This window comes from Camelus ferus, chromosome 4 (assembly GCF_009834535.1).
Source record: "Camelus ferus isolate YT-003-E chromosome 4, BCGSAC_Cfer_1.0, whole genome shotgun sequence".
Taxonomy (NCBI): Eukaryota; Metazoa; Chordata; class Mammalia; order Artiodactyla; family Camelidae; genus Camelus; species Camelus ferus.
The window spans coordinates 17,888,146-17,905,894 of record NC_045699.1 but is presented as its reverse complement, the minus strand read 5'-3'; the positions used below and the strand labels follow the sequence as shown (position 1 = coordinate 17,905,894).

The following is a 17,749-nucleotide window of genomic DNA, read 5'->3' as shown; positions in this document are numbered from 1 at the left end:
CTCTAATCAGTTACCTATTACCACCCACCCCCAGAATTTAGTGGCTTAAAACACAGTCATTTATTAGTTTATGATTCTGGGATTGGCAGTTTGGATTGGGCTGGGAGAGATTGGGGTAGGGGACAGTTCTCATGCTGGTCTTGCCTGGGCTCAGTCGTGTAGCAAAAGGGGACTGGTAGGTTTGGAGACTTCAGCTGGGATGGCTTTCTGTGCTCCACGTGGTCCAGTAAGCTGTCCCATGCTTCTTAACGTGGTGGTCTAGTAGAGACAGGAGAGCAAGAGGAAGCTGCATGCCTTTTGAGACCTACGCTAAGAATTCCCGCAACTTCACTTCCCTGCTGTTGATCAAAGCAGTGACAATGATAGCCCAAATCCAAGGGGGTGGAGAAACAGACTACTCATGAGAGGAGCAGCAAAGCCACTTTGTAAAGAAATGTGTATCCAGGAATTGGGAAGAGCCTGGGGCCATTTTTTGCATCTACCATTGCCTTCTAACTGGTCTTTTCTATAATTCTCTTTGTCCTCTACCATATTGTCAGCAGAGTAGCCAAAGTGATTATTTTGAAAATGTAAGATTTCTTCCCTCTTCCAGAACCCTCTGACGGCTTCCCGTTGCCACCCAAAGTAAAAGGCCAAGTCTTTGCTGTGGCCTGTGAGGCTTGCCACCGTCCGACCCTTTTGTTGCCTCTCCAGCTTCATTTCCGGCTGCTCTCCCCCTCCCTCACTAAATCTGCCCCATTAACCTCCATGCTGTTCCTCAAACATCCCAGGCTTGCTCTCACCATGGCTTTTGCCATGTATTTCTTTGTGCCTAGAATCCTCTCCTCTGAGACGATGGATTCCTTCTCACCTCCTTTAAGTCCTAGCTTATGTGTCACCTCTGTGAGCCTTTCTTGGACCATCCTCTTTAAAATTGGAACCCTTTCTGATACTATCTATTCCCCTTCCCTGGTTTACTTTGTACGTAGTGCTTATACAATGCTGTACCATTTACTCTTTGGCTTATTCTTGTCTTCCCTTCTCTAGCAATGTAATCCCCTATAAAGGCACAGATGTATTCTTTGCTTTTAAAAACATCCTATTGTGAAAAATCTCAGATACACACATAAATAGGGACTATTAGTAAATGAACTTAAAATCAACATTTTGTTGATCTTGTTTTTTTCTCTCTTCTAACATTTTGTTCCTCTGACTTTTTCTTTAAAAAGTAGTTATCTTTAATTAATAAGGACTTTATTTTGAATATAGTTACTATGTCATTATCACACCTAACAAAATTAACAGATTCCTTATTATTATCTGACACTCAGTCATATTTCAGAATTTCTCAGTTGTGCTAAGAGTGTCTTATTATAGTTGATTTATTATAATCAGAATCCAATTAATGTTCCCAAATTGTATTTGGTTATTACGTCTCTTAAGTCCCTCATACTACAGTAGTTCCTCTACTCCTTCGTTTTCCCATGCCATTGATTTGTTGGAGAAAAAGGGTCACTAGTTGTATAAAGTGTCCCGAATTCTGAACTTACTGCTCTGCCAGTATTTTTGTTTGCCTTGTTCATTTATGGCTTTCGTTTCCTATAGATTAGTACTAAATAGAGCTTTGTGTACGTGGTTTGAATTTTTTCAGGCAAGAATATTCTTAAGAGTGTTTTCTGTATGTCTTCTTATTCCATCACATGATAAGGACACAATGTCTGGTTTTCTCACTTTTAGTGATGCTAAGATGAATTAGTGGATTCAGGTAGGATCATTCTGATCCTTCTAATTTGGAGTTCCCAACATCCTTTAACCTTGTTGTTTTAGCAACAATTGATGACTCATTCACAAATCAATTAGATACTAACACAGTGACTTCATGTCTTTAAAGTTTTTTTTTAAAGAAATGAATACATTTTAATTTTCTTCACATTTCTGTTTATAGTCTCACTGCACAACCAGTTTTCCCCCTCCCCGCTCCCTGAATCCAAAATTTGCTCTCATTCACAATGCCTTCAGAATGTACTAAACATTTAACATAAAGCTTGGAGGGAGATGTGAAGTGGAATGGACAGTGAAGGCTGGGGGGTTGGGGAGGTAAGGATTATCTACCCACCTACCTAGTAATTTACCTGGCTCCCCTCCCTCCTTTCTATCTCTTTTTACTTTGTGAGATTTTAAGCTATGTTGGACAGTTAGGGTTTAGCAGGCCACTGAGGCCTCATGAGGTTTGGAAAGTGGGACATGTGCTGACGGCAGCATTGGTGTTGGGTTTGAATTGAATGTAAATCCAGGCTAGAGCTAAGCATACAACTTTTGCCATTTGTTGTGTTATAATAAAGATTGGCTTCGAATAAAATTGAGAAGATGAAACTTGTGCTCTCTGCACTTGGCACTCTTTTGTCGGGTAGCCTTTCCTTGCTGACATAGACAAAAGTAAATTACACCCCATGGACTTAGGAGACTTGCACATTGCTGCATTGTTTTAGAAACAAATGAAAGACTCCTTTGGTCTCCTGCATCTCAGTGTATGACTGCATCTTTCTTCCAGCTGACTGAACCAGAAACCTTGGAGTAATCCTTCAGTCTTCTTACATCCCACATCCAATCCATGTGCAAATTCTGTCAAAAGATATGTGAAGTCTGACCTCTTCTCACTATCTCCACTGCTCTTCTTGTCCAAGGCAACATGGTTTCTTTCCTGGATTATTGCCATAACTCTGTAACTTCTCCCTTTTTCCATCCTTGCCCTCTTAGGGTCTATCTCTAGAGAAGCCAGAATGACCTTTTTAAAATGACAGTCAAGTATGCCAGCCCCTTCTCCCAAATCCTCTAGGTCTGCCTGTCCCACTCAGGACCATTCAGAGCCCATAGTGTCTACAGAGGCTTATGTCATCTGGCTCCCCGCTTTACTCTGTCCTTTCTCACTGCTCAGCTTACTCACTTGCACAAACCACACCGGTGTCCTTGGTCTCCCCTAAACTTGCCACACAAGCTCATACCTAAAAGTTATTGCCCTTAGTGTTCCTTCTGCCTAGAATACTCATTATTTCCTCCAGGTCTTTATCCAGATGTCACTGTATCAGAAAGACCTTTCTTTGTTCTTTGACAGATGAGAAAAAGACCTATAAAGACCTCCCTAAAATTTATCTATTGATCACAACTTTTTTTTAGGTATTATGTCATATATGCATTTGAAAAATTAAAAGAAAAATTAAACTCTTTGTACTGTAATTTGAGGAATTAAAAATAACTATCCTTTATAAAGTTTCAGTTATGCTAGATGGATAAATTCTAAAGATCTGCTGTACAGCATGGTGCCTATTGTTAACAGTATGGTACTGTGCACTCCAAAAAAACAAAACCAAAAAAGGACACAAGCGAACTTTGGAAGGTGTCCTTGGTTGTGGTGATGGTATCATGGGTGTTTGCACATGTCCAAATTCATCAAATTGCACCCATTAAATATATGCATTTCTTTGTATATCAATTATACTTCAGTAAATCTGTTAAAAAAAAAAAACCCTCTGTTGACTGAGGCCAACAGACTTAGTTAAAATGAGATTGGAGGAAGACACTAGAGGAACACTTAATTTTTTTTCAGGGATGGATAGATTAATCTCTTGGCAAACAACTTAGAATCAAAGGTAATTCTGTTAGCTTAGTTGTTTGGAACTCTGCAGGACCATTATAGCATCTAATAACTCAAAGGTGTGACTTTCTCATTAAATAGCTCTTAATAAGCAGTGTAATTGGATCAAGTGAGACTTTTTTATCTTGGTGTGTGCTGTGGTGAAACTGCTTTTTAGACAATGATAAAAGACGATGGTTTCAAGAGAATAAATAAGATCACTAATTTTTTTATTGAGACTAAAAATTGATCTTAAATTTTTATTTGAAGAGAATTAATAATTTCTATTTAATGTAAAAAAATAAACATGTGCCCATTATAGGGAAAAATTAAATGTAGCAAATATAAGGAGTGAGTGTAATTGTATGTAATCAGTCATCAACTTATTAACCAGAAATGAACCTAACATTTTTGCATATTCACTTTTTTCCCCTTTCTATATATATGTCTAACTGTGTCTTTCTATAGTTTAAACTTGGTTGTGTTTATGATTGTGTATAAGAATTTCTTTCCATTATTAAAACTCTTTGTAAATGTTTTACGTTACTAAACAATATTTTACCAATTTAGCTTACCTTTTAGATCAATCAGTGAATAACTTTACACAAAAGATGCTTGCTTTTAAGTCTTTTGTATTCTTATACATTCAAAATGGGAGGTGAGACGCTTGTGGTCCTGGGGAATATGCTGATTCTGCCTTCTTTCTGTGGCTTTGCTCCGGAGCTGATCTGGGCTTTGAGGACCTTTATATCAGTTTGGAGGTAAGCCAGGTTGGGAGCAATTTCAGAAATAGGGTTTGATTTTGGACTGAGAGGCAGAGGTAGTCTTTGAGGTTGAAATGAAGCTCTTTGAACATCGGCTTCATTGTGACTTGTTGGCTCACCACTGTTCCAGTCGTTTACTTCCAACACAGTGTTGAAAAGTTCCGTTGAACCCGAACATGTGAAAATGGTATGTATTGTTCTTAAAACTTGTGAAATTAAAAATAATTCTCACGAGGAGCTAGATGTTCCTCCTCCTCCCCACCCCCTCCCCTTCCTCCTCCTCTTTCCCTTCTCCTTTCTCTCCTCCTTCTCCTTCTTCTTCATATAATTCTTAACTTTATCTGAAAGACATTCTGCACATTGTACTCTGCCAACTGGGTATCAGCAGTTCATTGCAAGATCTTTTCTATTTCTTTAATATGCTGCTTGGTGTCTCTATACTAATGTGAAAGGATTTACTAATGATCTTCTGCCCAGGATGGTTGTGAAGGTTAACTAATACCTGATTATTAAGCACCCTACAAATAAAAACAGCCATGAATAATACTAGCTGTATAATGGAAAATTAGTATATGTTACTTCTTTAGGTAATTATATGTTTAAAATGCCTTTTACCCCAGTGGGAAATAACACAGAGGTGATGCTGTGGGTTTTTAAAGGGTTGTAATATATAGCAGATTAAGAGCATAGCTATGATAAATAATAGCTGTCAACTGAAGCATTCATGTAAAACTTATGATGTATTCAAGTAACAAAGACCCATTTTCCATCTCAATTAGATTCAGCTGGAAACAGTAAAGAACCAGTCTTGTGAGCTTTTACATGTGTTCTTTGACCTTTTATTTTTTTTAAAGAAAATGTACCAAAATGAATAACTGTGTAATGAAATCTCACTAATTTGGATTCCGCTGATTTGGGATTTGGACTTGGCTGAAGTTCATCTTTAAACTATGTATACAAAAGTATTTGCTCAGTTAAAAAAAATATGAGCTGGGAGAAAACGGTCTGTCTAAAAAGAACTAATTATTTTCAAACCATAAATGTGTTGATAACTGAATTTGGTTACTGTATTAATTTAAAAATAAAATTGTTTTCAAATTTATTTTTTCACTTCTGGTTCTTATTAATTTACTTTGGTCTTTGTTTCATGAGTCTTAATTAGTGAGAAAGATTTGGATATGATTCTTGTCTATTTCTTTCTGTTTTGGAAAGTTGATCTGAAAACACAACAAACGGTAGAATTCTCATTATAACTTTTTGTAAAGTCTGTTGTGTATTAGGTACTGTCCTAAACACAGTAACTCAAAAAACATTTATTAACTGCTTATTACATGCCAGGCCTGGCAGGAAGTGAACAAAGCTCAGCTGTTTCCCTCAAGTAACTCACAAGTCCAAGAGAATAATGCAGCTGGCTTGGTAAGTGAGGAATCCTTCCTGCTTGAGATACTTTTTCACTGGTGTCTGAGCAGGTACAGCTGCCACAGAGGTGGAAGCTAGCCCCTTCAGAGTGAGAGGAGAAGGTCTACGTTTTGATTTATGGCAGTCCTCTCAGAGCTGGAAGATACATAAGAAATTATCCAAGCCTCGCTCTGCAATATGGCCCATGTATACCATATCCTCTTAATCTCCTTGCATGGAATGTGATGTCAAGTTGTAGTTCAAGCTCCTGTTTTCTGAGCTGCAGGAACTGAGAACCTGCAGTGGCCTCCTCTTGATCTTCCTGGTTCTAGACCTTTCTTCCAGAACATTCCACTCTTATTTCAACTCCTGTATGTCTTTACAAGTGAGCTCGTCCACAGAGAAATTTTCCTGTCTCATTGAGCTGTGTTTTGAACTGTCACTTGGTGGGGCTACCTGCCAGCCAAGCGTTCATTTGCAGCGGGTTAGCCATCTGTGTCTGTGTGGTAGTGTTTGAGCAGTCACTTGGGCAAATAATTGCTTTTGTCTATTTCGATGAATATTTACTGATTTTAAAAAAATGGAAAATGTAAATGTGGAAGTGTTGATATCAATGGCAAGAAGTATGGTCTTACTAAAGATAGATATCGGTTGCCATGATGAAAGTTTCCAATAGTTTATCCGTTATTAGATACTCATTGGACTTAAAGTGAACGGTCAATGATGAAATAAAAGTAGAAAATCAAAGAACATACACAAATGTGGGAGATGTATTGCTTGTGATGATGTCACAGGATTAGGCTTAAATTTAGATTGATAATTTTTGTGTTTTGTGCTTGGCATGGAGTGGCCCTTTAATATGTAACTTTTGCACGTCAGACTTGATTACATGTTTTTAGTATTGCAATAGATACAGAGGTACAGAGCTGTTTGTGTGTGCTGATGAGCTGCTTTGGTACTTGATTTAACTTTGTATATTCAAACCCGTTTTTTTTTTTTTTTTTTTTTTTAATTTGCTTGAGTCTCTGGGATGCCGCAAACAAGATGTAATAGGAAATACAAGGTATTGGATTCAGACTAGAATAATGATAGCTAACATTTTAAAAAGTGTTTGTTATGTGCCTGGTTCTGAATGAACTGCTTTAATAGATTATCTTAATTTTACAAAAACCCTGTGTCAACTATATAGAGGAGTGGTTAAGAATGTGAGCTTTGACTCACATTCATAGGCTGCATGGTTCATATCCATGCTCTGCTTCTTACATAATTAGGCAGTTAATTTTGACCTCTCTTTGCCTCACTTGGTTTTCATATGAAAATGAGAATAATAATAGTACTCGTGTCATGGGGTTGTTTTGAATATTGAGTGAGAGAACACATGTAAAGAGCTTCAACAGTGCCTGCCTGGCACATGCTAACATTCTCAATAAATCCTGGCTTCTGAAACCACTGTATAACCTCAGGCAAATTACTTCCTTTCTGAGCTCCTATTTTCTCATATGGGAAATGGAGTCAGTAATACCTACCTCAGCGTTATTGTAAAGATCCAATGGGATTAGTTACTTAAAGTGTTTTGTGGGGTGCATGGCACATTGGGGCTGTTTCATCCAACATGGTGTTCTGCATCCCGTGTCATGCTTGGTGTTCATTCAATGAATCTTTACTGAGCAAGTACTTTTTCTATGCTGGGGTATAGTGGTCAAAAAGAGAGACCAGTCTCTGCTCTCAAGAATTTGCGTTTCTAGAGGGAGAGAGGCAGCAGAAATAAGTAAATGATGATCATTTGAGATTGCAATCAAAGCTAGGAAGGATACGATGGTGGGTCACTGGGTGTAGTGGGTGGGAAACTACTTGGGGCTAGGGGGAGGGGGGCTCAAGGTAAGATGTGAAGGGTGAGATGAGTCAGCTGTTTGAACAACAAGGGCATGAACACCTGAGGCTGAGGGCCTAAGAGTTTCAGACCTGCTCACGGAAAGAGCTTAGGAGGTTCACAGAACAAACTGGAGGTCATTGTGTCTGAAGCTCTCTGACTGAGGGAGAGTTGTGAGGCCAAATCATGTATAACCTTTTGGCCATGGTTTGAAGTTTGGATTTTATTACAAAGTGCAGTGGGGAGCTATTGAAGGGTTTTCACCAGGTGAATTAGAAGGCAACTACATTTTGAATGGAAATCTCATGCATTTCCTACCCTTGAGGCTGGTGTCTTATTTCTCTAGCTGGTGCCTTACATAACAAGATCCCACCCTAGTCTTTGATTAGAGATGCCCTACTTATCCTTAAAACTGAAATTCTTTTCCATTATTCACCTCCCTTGACTATACTTCATGGTATCAAGAAAGGGAGGGAACACATTTTTAGAGTACATACCTACTGTGTCAAGAGCCTCTTGACTTTCAGGCACGCTTTATTTTGTTATTCATACCACCTTGTGAGGCAGGTGTCCCTATATTTAACCAATGAGGAAACAGGTTCCAGGAAGTAAGTAATTAACCTAAATTTTAATGGCTAGTGGTGGAGTCAGTATTTGTATCCAGGTCGGTTTTTTCCACTCCCCTAGTGAGAACCATATGCATGGGTTTTTTTTTTTTTTTAAAACAAAAGCTGTATTATGGAAAATTTCAAACATATGTAAACATATACTGGTGTGAACTCCAGTGAACCCATCTGTTATCAACACTGAAATGTTCTTCTTTTACTTATCATTTCCTCTTTTCTTCCTGGGGGGAGACTGGTATACTTCAGTTTCTGCCGTATTAATATTTGCTAAAAAGTAAATTATTTTGGAGAACAAGTGCACCAAATTTGAGTCATTTTTTAAGGGAAGGAAATGCCAATTTAAAAACCCTATAAAATATATTCTTTGGTATTTTACTAAATTTTAGTTCACTGGTATTTGAAGTAATATGAATATGGTGATTTTTTAGCTATTCATATTAGACATTGATGTGTAAGATCTTTAAAATGATTGGGCATCAGTTTTATTATAAATATACAATAAATATTATTTTGTATCAAGGTAAAATATTTATTTGTTTTAATTTGGGTTAATATTATTTAATGATTCTTTTTCTTTTTTTTTTCTTTTTTCTTTTTTTCACTTTTTAAATTCACATTTTATTAAAGAACATCAATCCAGGAATAAAGAAGGTAAAGAAGGATATTCAGAATTGCATCACAAATAAAATTATTTTCAAATTTCTTTCAACTCCAGGCTTACGTACTAATTTTATACAGCTATCATCATTGCTTTTATTTGATTATGTTAACATAAGCATTTTTGCCATTACCATATATTTTGTAATGATATTGAGTGAATTGATAATGTTGCATCAAGTCAATATAGCAGAGTTTCCTAACCGTTATTTCATTCTGGATAGTGGAAGTTTTAGCTGTTTTTATTTAAAACAAATTACTAAATTTAACCTATAGTTGAATAGTGATGCAAGTGGATTTTTCTCTGTCTAGATAAAATATTTATTTAAAAATGTACTGAGAAATTTTAGTATTCTTTTGGTGGAGCAAAAATATTTAAAAATTGTAACATTGGAAATAACATGATGACTTCTTTGAAGACTTAGATTGGATAGATTGGATACTGTAAAAGTTCTAGAGATAAATCAGTATTAGATTTTAAGAATCACTGTTTTTCATCACAGTCCCTTATATATTTAGAATATAAATATATGCACATAAAATATACTTTAAAAAGATAATCCAAGAATAATTGGAGAAAATACTGTAACAAATCAGACATTATTCATGTTGGTGGTTTTGTTTCTTTAATGCTTGGTTCTCCTGGACAGTAATCAGTTCTAACTTGGAATTTCCTGCCTCTGATCTTATTTTAGACTCCCATTTCAAAATCTGTGAGTAAGTAACGTGATATGACTGAGAAAGAACTAAAATTTAAAGGTAGGAATTTGATTGCAATATGATGTATTTTAGTAAATTGTAACTGGTGAGATCATCAGAACTCATAGTCACCTAAGTTTGCTCAGCACTTGAATTATGGATCTTAAAATTCCTGGGACATGATGCAGGAAGTTGGGCATGCTGGTCATGCCTCATGTTACTAATGGTCCAGGGAAACACTGGGTTGGGGGTCAGGAAGCCTCCCCTCTCACCTAGACTGCTAGGATGATTATCTTTTTGTCAAGTTGCATAACCCCTCTGACATTGTTTCATCATTTCTCCAATGACAAAGAGTACAGAAGGGAGATGCTCTCAGGTCCACTATGTTATTAAGGAAGTACTAGCTCCTGCAACAAGGAGAACCCAAAATGCAGTGGTTTGAACAAGGTAGAAGTTTTTTTTCTTTCTCGTGCAATGGTTGGAGTGCCAGGCTTGCACTTCTGCTCCAAGCTATCATTTAGGGTTCCTGCCATCTTGTGTCTTCAACAGTGTCCTAGAAGCAGTGTCTTCATGCACATGATTGAATCTGAGTTGTTGCTAAGACCTGGTTTTGGTTGGGAAGAGAGTGGAGGAAACAGGTTGCAGCTTGGAACTGGCACATCCTGTCTGCTCAGACTCCACTGAGGAGAAGTTGACCACACACTCGGTCATACCTAGCCATACTTGAGGCTAGGAAAGGTAGTGAAACTGGTCAGGCTACAATTTTATTACTATAGAAGTAAAGCATAGGTATTGAAGGATGGGTAGTGGTCTCTGCCACAGCTATGCCTTTTCTGCTTTCTCTGATTGACCACGTGCTTCCTTCATGCCAGCTGGTTGACCTCTGCCTCAGCTTGATTTTGAAATTAGTGGCTAACATAAAAGTATTTCATACTCTCAGCTTAATTTAATGAAGACTTAGTGAATGTAATGATTAAAAATTACTATTTTCTTTGTAAACTGACTATAAATCAATAAAAAAGCAAAAACTTACTATTTTCTGACATATGCGCTTTAGTATTAAAAACTTTCCATTGCAATTTCCCCATGATATTTCCACTTTTATGAATCATATTGGTAGGAGGACTCCAATTGTCTTGTCCTCTTAATTTGAGAGTGCAGGAGCCATTTGGATTTTGAAGGTTTTGAAGCAAGAGCTGAGGTTAAGCTTGAGTTTCTAGCAAGTTTTGGGATTTAATAAAGGGTGATGAAATAGAATCAGCTTCTAGATCTTAGGCTGTGTCGAAATACTTAGGGACTGAGAACTGGTAGGTGAGAAGCTAAGCACGCAGGAGAACAAGGAATTTATAAATATTGGACAGCAAAGCAGTGTGGGTGGTTGAAAAGTATAGGCAAGTATTTTGTTTTTTGAGGGGCAGAGTGAAGCAACTAGGAGAGTCTGAAGTATACTTGTGAGCCACAGTCTTGATACATTTTAAAGATCAGGTCAAATTTATTAATGGTGCCCATCAGCTTTTCTATAAGCCATTAAAAAAAACCCCCAAAATTGTCATAATATGTGTTTAGAACTCTCAGGCTGATGGTTTCATAGCTTAATTTGTGGGATGAAGAAACTAAGTAAATGCATAACTGATAATTGGAATAGTTGATAAAGTGTTAGAAAAAAAGTCCTAGATTTTGTATCTCTGAAACAGGGTCATGTTAATGGGAGTGAAGTTTACTTTTTATCAGTCTGATGATGATGACATTGCTTTTGAAGACTATCTTCCAGAATGTACTCTCTGTAATCCTGACTTCCACCTACATTGCTGCCCTGAATCCTTCCTACATAGAAATTTGGTGGTCAAGAGTGCTCTGAGTCAAGTCCTTCTGTGTGACCACTGGATACCACCGCCACCCCCACCCCAAACTCCCTGTGTAGTTCCTCTGCTAGCTTCCCATAGCACTTGTGAATATAACTGATGAACTTTGAACAACATGGGTTTGAACTGCATGGGTCCACTTATACACAGATTTTTTTTTAGTAATTACGTTATTACAAAACTACATGATCCGAGGTAGGTTGCGTCAGTGGTTTAGGAACTGTGGATGTGGAGTGCTGGCTATAACATTACATGCAGATTTTCAGTTGTGCAGGAGTCGGTGTCCCTAACCTCTGCATTGTTCAAGGGTCAATTGTAGATAGATTTTTCTCTTGTTTTTCAGATTATACCCTCATTTGAAGTTTGACAGTAAATACTTTTGTATGATATATGGTTGCGTATTTTTGTGTCCTAGGGAAACCGTTGAGAAAGTTGAAAACCTAAAGTGCTGTATCTATCTGCTGCTCCTTTATTACTTCTGGAGTGCAATTTATTTTCTTGAAAGTGCTCTTATGTGGCTGGAACCCCTTGGCAGATGAGATGATAATTGCTTAAGCTAAATTAATGCTTTGATTCAGTTGAAACTTTAGGTCTCATTAAAAATTCTCTTTCTGATTTAAACTTAGTAAGACAAAAAAGGCACAATGACAGGTTGGAGATAAATCTTCTAAAATCAAACACTTTTTTATAGTATGTGGTTTATGGAGCATATTGTGGCTCGTTTCCTTTTAGTAAAGAATGTCATGGTAAGACGTAATATATAAATTGTTTTCTTTAATGTATAAAATGCCTAAGGGAAGTTGAGATTAAAAATAAAGTAGGACACATGCTACACTGCCAATGCTAAAGCAAACACATGTACTCTTTTTTGAAATTCCCTAAGAGAATATGATGTTTTGATATCTTGAAAGGCCAAGTGGTTGTGATTAACCTTGAAATATGTCTCCAGCAGATGAAAGACACTTGCAATTTGTTGCCCAAGGATAGCAAATCAAGGATGATATCAAATCACATTGCAGCTTGGATAGTGGTTTTAAGAATGGCTAATGGCCATTTGTTAGGAAAGGTAAAGTTACTATAGATTTAAAAAACTTATTTATCCTCTAAAGTATTGTACCAAAATAAGGGCTTCCTTTTGTAAGCTTAGGTGTGTGTCATCTAAACTTAGACAATTTTGATAAAAACAGTACTCTTTTACTCCACTGACTTACCTCCTCAAGACAAAGTCATCTTTCTGGATGATTCAGCTTCTTCACTGCCGTAATAAGCTGTTGGTCCACCCAGCTGCTCCTCTGGCCCCCAAAGTAGTTTGGAATTCCATCATTCAGAGCCTGGATCAGAGAGTATAACCCCACAGTTGCTTCTATTTAGTCCTGTCACTGTTGACATTTGGGTAAGTATATTCTGTGATAAGTTGATAACTGTCTGCTTCTCTGGATACGCAAAAGCTGACTTCCTATTGAGTTAGGTTAGTCCATCAGAAAACTCTGTACTTGGACCCCATTAGCTAAGGGTTTTTTTTTTTTTTTTCTGTATTACATGTTATGTTATAACCATGGCTTTGTCCAGGGTTTGTTTTAAAAAGAAGTAACACAAAATTCCCTTTTGTTTATGTTATTGGGAATATTGCTTATTATATCACTCTGTATCCCATATAAAAAGCCTAACATGAGAAATTTCCTTCCGAGTTTAGGGGCATGAAAAAGCTTTTCTTTGATGAAGAGTACTTTTCCATCTTTTAAATAATAAAACATGTATAATTTCTATTATTTATATATTTGCCTGTGCTTGGACTTGTGGGGACAAATTTAAATGTCAGTTGTAGCAATTTTTATCAACAGACTTTATAAATTAAAGAAATAGTTACTATATAAACCAGGAGTCATGAAACTATAGCTCACCTGCCTCTTGTTTTTGTAAATAAAGTTTTATTGGAGCATAGCCCTGCTCATTTGTTTATGTAGCTTTCCTGCTACAGCAGCAAACTTGAGTAGTTGCTATCTGACCCTTTACAAGAAAATACTAATAATCGTAATGTAAGTAGTCACATGAGAGTATGGGTCAGACCAAATGTAATAAGCACTGAAGAACTACAAAGCAACGTGAGTACTATAAGATGTGGCTACTTGGGAAAGGCTTATGTAGAGAAGACTATGTGCTATGAAGTAATTTCATCTTTGAATAGTAGGAACATATAGTGGAGGACATTTTATTTGGGAGAGAACAGCATAAATAAAATCCTTTAGGAGTGAGCAGATTTTTGAGCACAGGGAACCATTTTGAAAATGAATTTAGCCAGATTGGAATTAGACAACAGTGAAAATGAAGCTGAGTGTGTGAGATTGCTGTTCGAGGACTTAAAAGTTGAGAATCAGAATTTGCATTTACTCTGACAGGCTATTGAGAATCCATTATGAATTCTTTACGTGGAAATGTTACTCTGGAAATAGCATTCTAGGACAGTTAATTTGACAGGAGTGTATGGGATGAATTCAAGCATGGAGAACCACAAGCCTATGCAGTTACTGAATGGAGCCTGGCACGAGGAGCTAAGATGATGAGTAGAGAAATGGAGAGGAAAGGTAGATTCTGAGCTGCTGGAAGGAGGAAAGCTGACTTTGTGACTGACTGGATTGGTGAAGAATATTGAGAGAGGTGAACTGGGAAAAGATGCACTGAAATGGGAACACTTTTTATGAGAGAAAATACACATTTTGTTTTTAACATCTCCATTTTCTGGTGTTTTAGAGCCTTATGAGAGAGAGTAGGGAAGTGTTTGGAGAAGGGACTAGATGAAGGCTCCAGGAGAGTTTCAACAAAAGAAGCACAAGTCAAGAGGCTTGGGAGCACGTTTAGGAAGGAAGATGGCACACAAGAAGTAAAGTGGACAGAGGAATAGCAGGAATCAGTAGAGCAGTGTTTGTCTGTGTGTATCCCAGGGAAGGCTGGTTGTGTAGACTGTTAACAGGAATTTTTAGAAAAAACGGTGCCGTGACCAGATAATTTGGTAAATTCTTGGTTAAGCAAAGTTAATCAGACTTCTTGTTTTAGAACCTCTCAGATTCTTCAGTAATACACACTGTTATTTGTTATCACCGACTAAAATCAGTCTCTTCAATTGTAGATTTACGTATCCAACTTTCTACCTGTAATCTCCTCTTAGATATCTACTAGGCATCTAAAACTTAACTGTCCAAAGTGGAATTCCTGGTCTTCCCTCACAAAACTTGTTTCCCTATCTCAATTGATGACAACTCTGTCTTTTTGTTTTAGTAAAAAATGCCATGGTAAGTAGTATGTAAATTGTTTTGTTTAATGTGTAAAATGCCCAAAGGAATTGCGATTAAGAATAAAGTTGCTCTGGGAGAGAGTGTAGCTCAGTGCTAGAGTGCCTGCCTAGCATGCATGAGGTCCTGGGTTCAATCCCCAGTACTTCCATTAAAAAATAAATAAACCCAATTACTTGCCTCCCAGTAAAATAAAAAATAAAAATAAATTTAAAAAAAGAATAAAGTTGCTCAGATAAAAACCTTGGAGTTATCCTTGACTCTTTCTTCTATACTCTCATCCAATCCTTTAGCAACCACACTGGCTCTACCTTTGAAGATACCTAGAATCTGACCACTTCTCACCTCAGGTGATTCTATTAAAATTTTACCAGGTTTTTTTTTTTTTTCTTTTCTATAGTGGTTAACCATTTCACTCAGGATAAATGCATCAGTCCTTCCAGTGGCCTACAAGGCCTTTTATGGTCTGCCTTCTCACTGACTCTGATTTACCATTCTCTTCTTCCTTCATTCTGTTCCTGAATCATCTCTTTGCTCTTTCTGGGATAGGCCTTAAGCACTTTATTAGCTTAGTTTCTGTGCCTGTGACATTCTTTCCCCAGATTGTCTATATGACTAATTAACTCCCAGATGTCACTTTCTCTAGAACAGACCCACCCTGACCACCATATTTAAATAGAAAGTGTGTCCTCCCCCATTTCTCATCCCCTCCCCTTTACTCTGTTGGCTTTCCTTTCCTTTTCTTTTTTTTTTGCGTTTTTTCTGCCAATTTTATTGAGATATAATTGACATTTAGCACTGTATGAGCTTAAGGTGTACAGCATAGTGATCTGACTTACATAAATCACGAAATGATGACCACAGTAAGCTTACTGAATATCCCTTATCTCATATTGATACATAACAAAGAAATAGAAAATTAATATTTTTTCCTTCTGATGAGAACTCTTAGGATTTACTCTCTTATATATAACATCCAGCAATGTTAATTATATTTATCATGTTGTATGTTACCTCCTTAGTTATTACTTATCTTATAACTGGAAGTTTGTACGTTTTGACTGTCTTCATCCAATTCTCCCTCCCCTCACCCCCTGCCTCTGGTTCCAGTTGCAAAATAAATTAGTCATAGGTGTGACAGGTATAGTGTGGGGAATATGTCAATAATTATGTAATATTTTTGTATGGTGATGGTAACTAGCCTTATTGTGGTGATCGTTTTTAGATGTATTGAAATATCAAATCACACTATGTTATGTAACAGCAACTAACATAGTGTTTTAGGTCAGTTATACTTCAAAAACAAACTCATTAAAAAAAGAGATCAGATTTTCTTTTTTTGCATTGCACTTATCACCTTCTAACATATTTTATGTATTATTTGGTTTTCAACTTCTCTCTGCCTCTTCCTACTAGATTGTAAACTCCATGGTTGGTAGGGGTTGTTGTCTGTTTTGCTCACCAGTGTAGCCTAAGCACCTAAAACAGTGCCTAACACACAGTAGGCACTTAATAAGTGTGTGTTAAGTGAGTGAATTAATCTTCAAAATGGTAATATATGTCCCTACAAAATCCTTTTTTTCCCTCCTGAGAAGCTCTTTATCTTGGGTTTCCCAGGGACACAGTTTGGGAAATTGTTATGATGTATTAGAACAAAAGAGAAGAAAATTTCAAGAAAAGTGAGACTAATATAACTGGGAAGTTGAAAAAATTTTGACTTGCTTACAAGCTAATGTTTAGCTTTAGATAGGGGACATGGTTGCAGTCTTTGAGCATTTCAGTGCTGTGAAATGTCCAATTCAGGGGAGTAAAGTTGGACCTAGTTGTTGAGGAAGAAAGGTAGGATGAATTATTTATTCAGGGAGTTTAGCTTTGGAAGAAAGGGAGGAAAGTAGGTAGAGACACAGATTCAACACAAAGTGCCTCCATTTTTGAGAGCAGGAGAGCTTGATTTTGTTACCTGTTATTTTTATAAGGTCATTTAGAGTACTATACTGACATAACCATTTTTAAAAAGTTGTATTGTAATAAGTTGGTGGCCTAAAGTATCATATTTTTCAAAGTGGTGTAATTTGGCGTTCAGTGCTGCATGGGGATTGCATAAAGTGGTGTCCTGGGGAAATCCTCTTGTTAGTTCTGTGCCTCCACTTTACCACCTTGCCCTCCTCCATGCTTTTTACATGCTGTTTTGTGTTTTTTGGTTGTTTTTATATTTGAGAGCCTAGTAGGAATGAGCGGTGTGATGTAAATATTAAAATTTGGTGCTAACTGCTTGATTATTCCTTTTTTAGAAGACAAGTGATCTGTTTTGATGTGTGAGTTTCTAGGTCATTTCTATCACTCCTGAAAAAAGCTCACCTAGGCTCTACACTTGTCACTACCGTTGGACTCATGCTTAAATGAAAGCTTGTACCAAAGTGAGGTATAGTTTAAACAGTTTTGTGAAAGTTTAACTCTTTCTCCCTTAGAACTAGGTTTTGATCTACAGAAGAATTCATTCCTACTTCAAACATGTGGCTGAACTTTTAAAATCATTTAGGCTTGAACTTTTGGATTTGTTCGTTTGTTTGTTTGTTTCCTTAGAGTGAATTCATCTTTTTTAGGATTTGCTCTAATGGGAAAAACTAAGACCTGCTGGACATTTTTAATTTATTTATCAGTCATGGAAGTTGAGAGCTGAAGTGGTTAACAGTGAAGGGTATGCCCTATGCTTTATTTCCATTGTTGTCTTTGGAATGAATGAATTTCATGTTATTTGACAAATCATTGCTTTGAACTCCTTTTCTGGACTGACCAACTGTTCTTTTGTTTGGTTACAGAATCTGCATACATACACGTAAGAGAAACAAAAATGTCAGATGATATCAGGAAAAGGTTTGAATTTCCAAATTCTCTTATCCAATCACAGGTAATTTTATTTATTTATTTATTTATTTATTTATTTATTTATTTATTTATTTATTTATTTATGCATGC

General features: G+C 36.8%; 1 protein-coding gene across 1 annotated transcript in view; it reads left to right on the top strand.

The window, feature by feature from the left end:
- FOCAD (focadhesin) overlaps positions 1-17,749 on the top strand; it is a 237,411-nt gene that overhangs the window by 7,376 nt on the left and 212,286 nt on the right. Inside the window, 1 exon segment of the mRNA XM_006180373.3 lies at positions 17,593-17,681. Within this exon segment, the coding sequence (XP_006180435.2) occupies positions 17,625-17,681 (57 nt within the window). The 5' untranslated portion in view covers positions 17,593-17,624.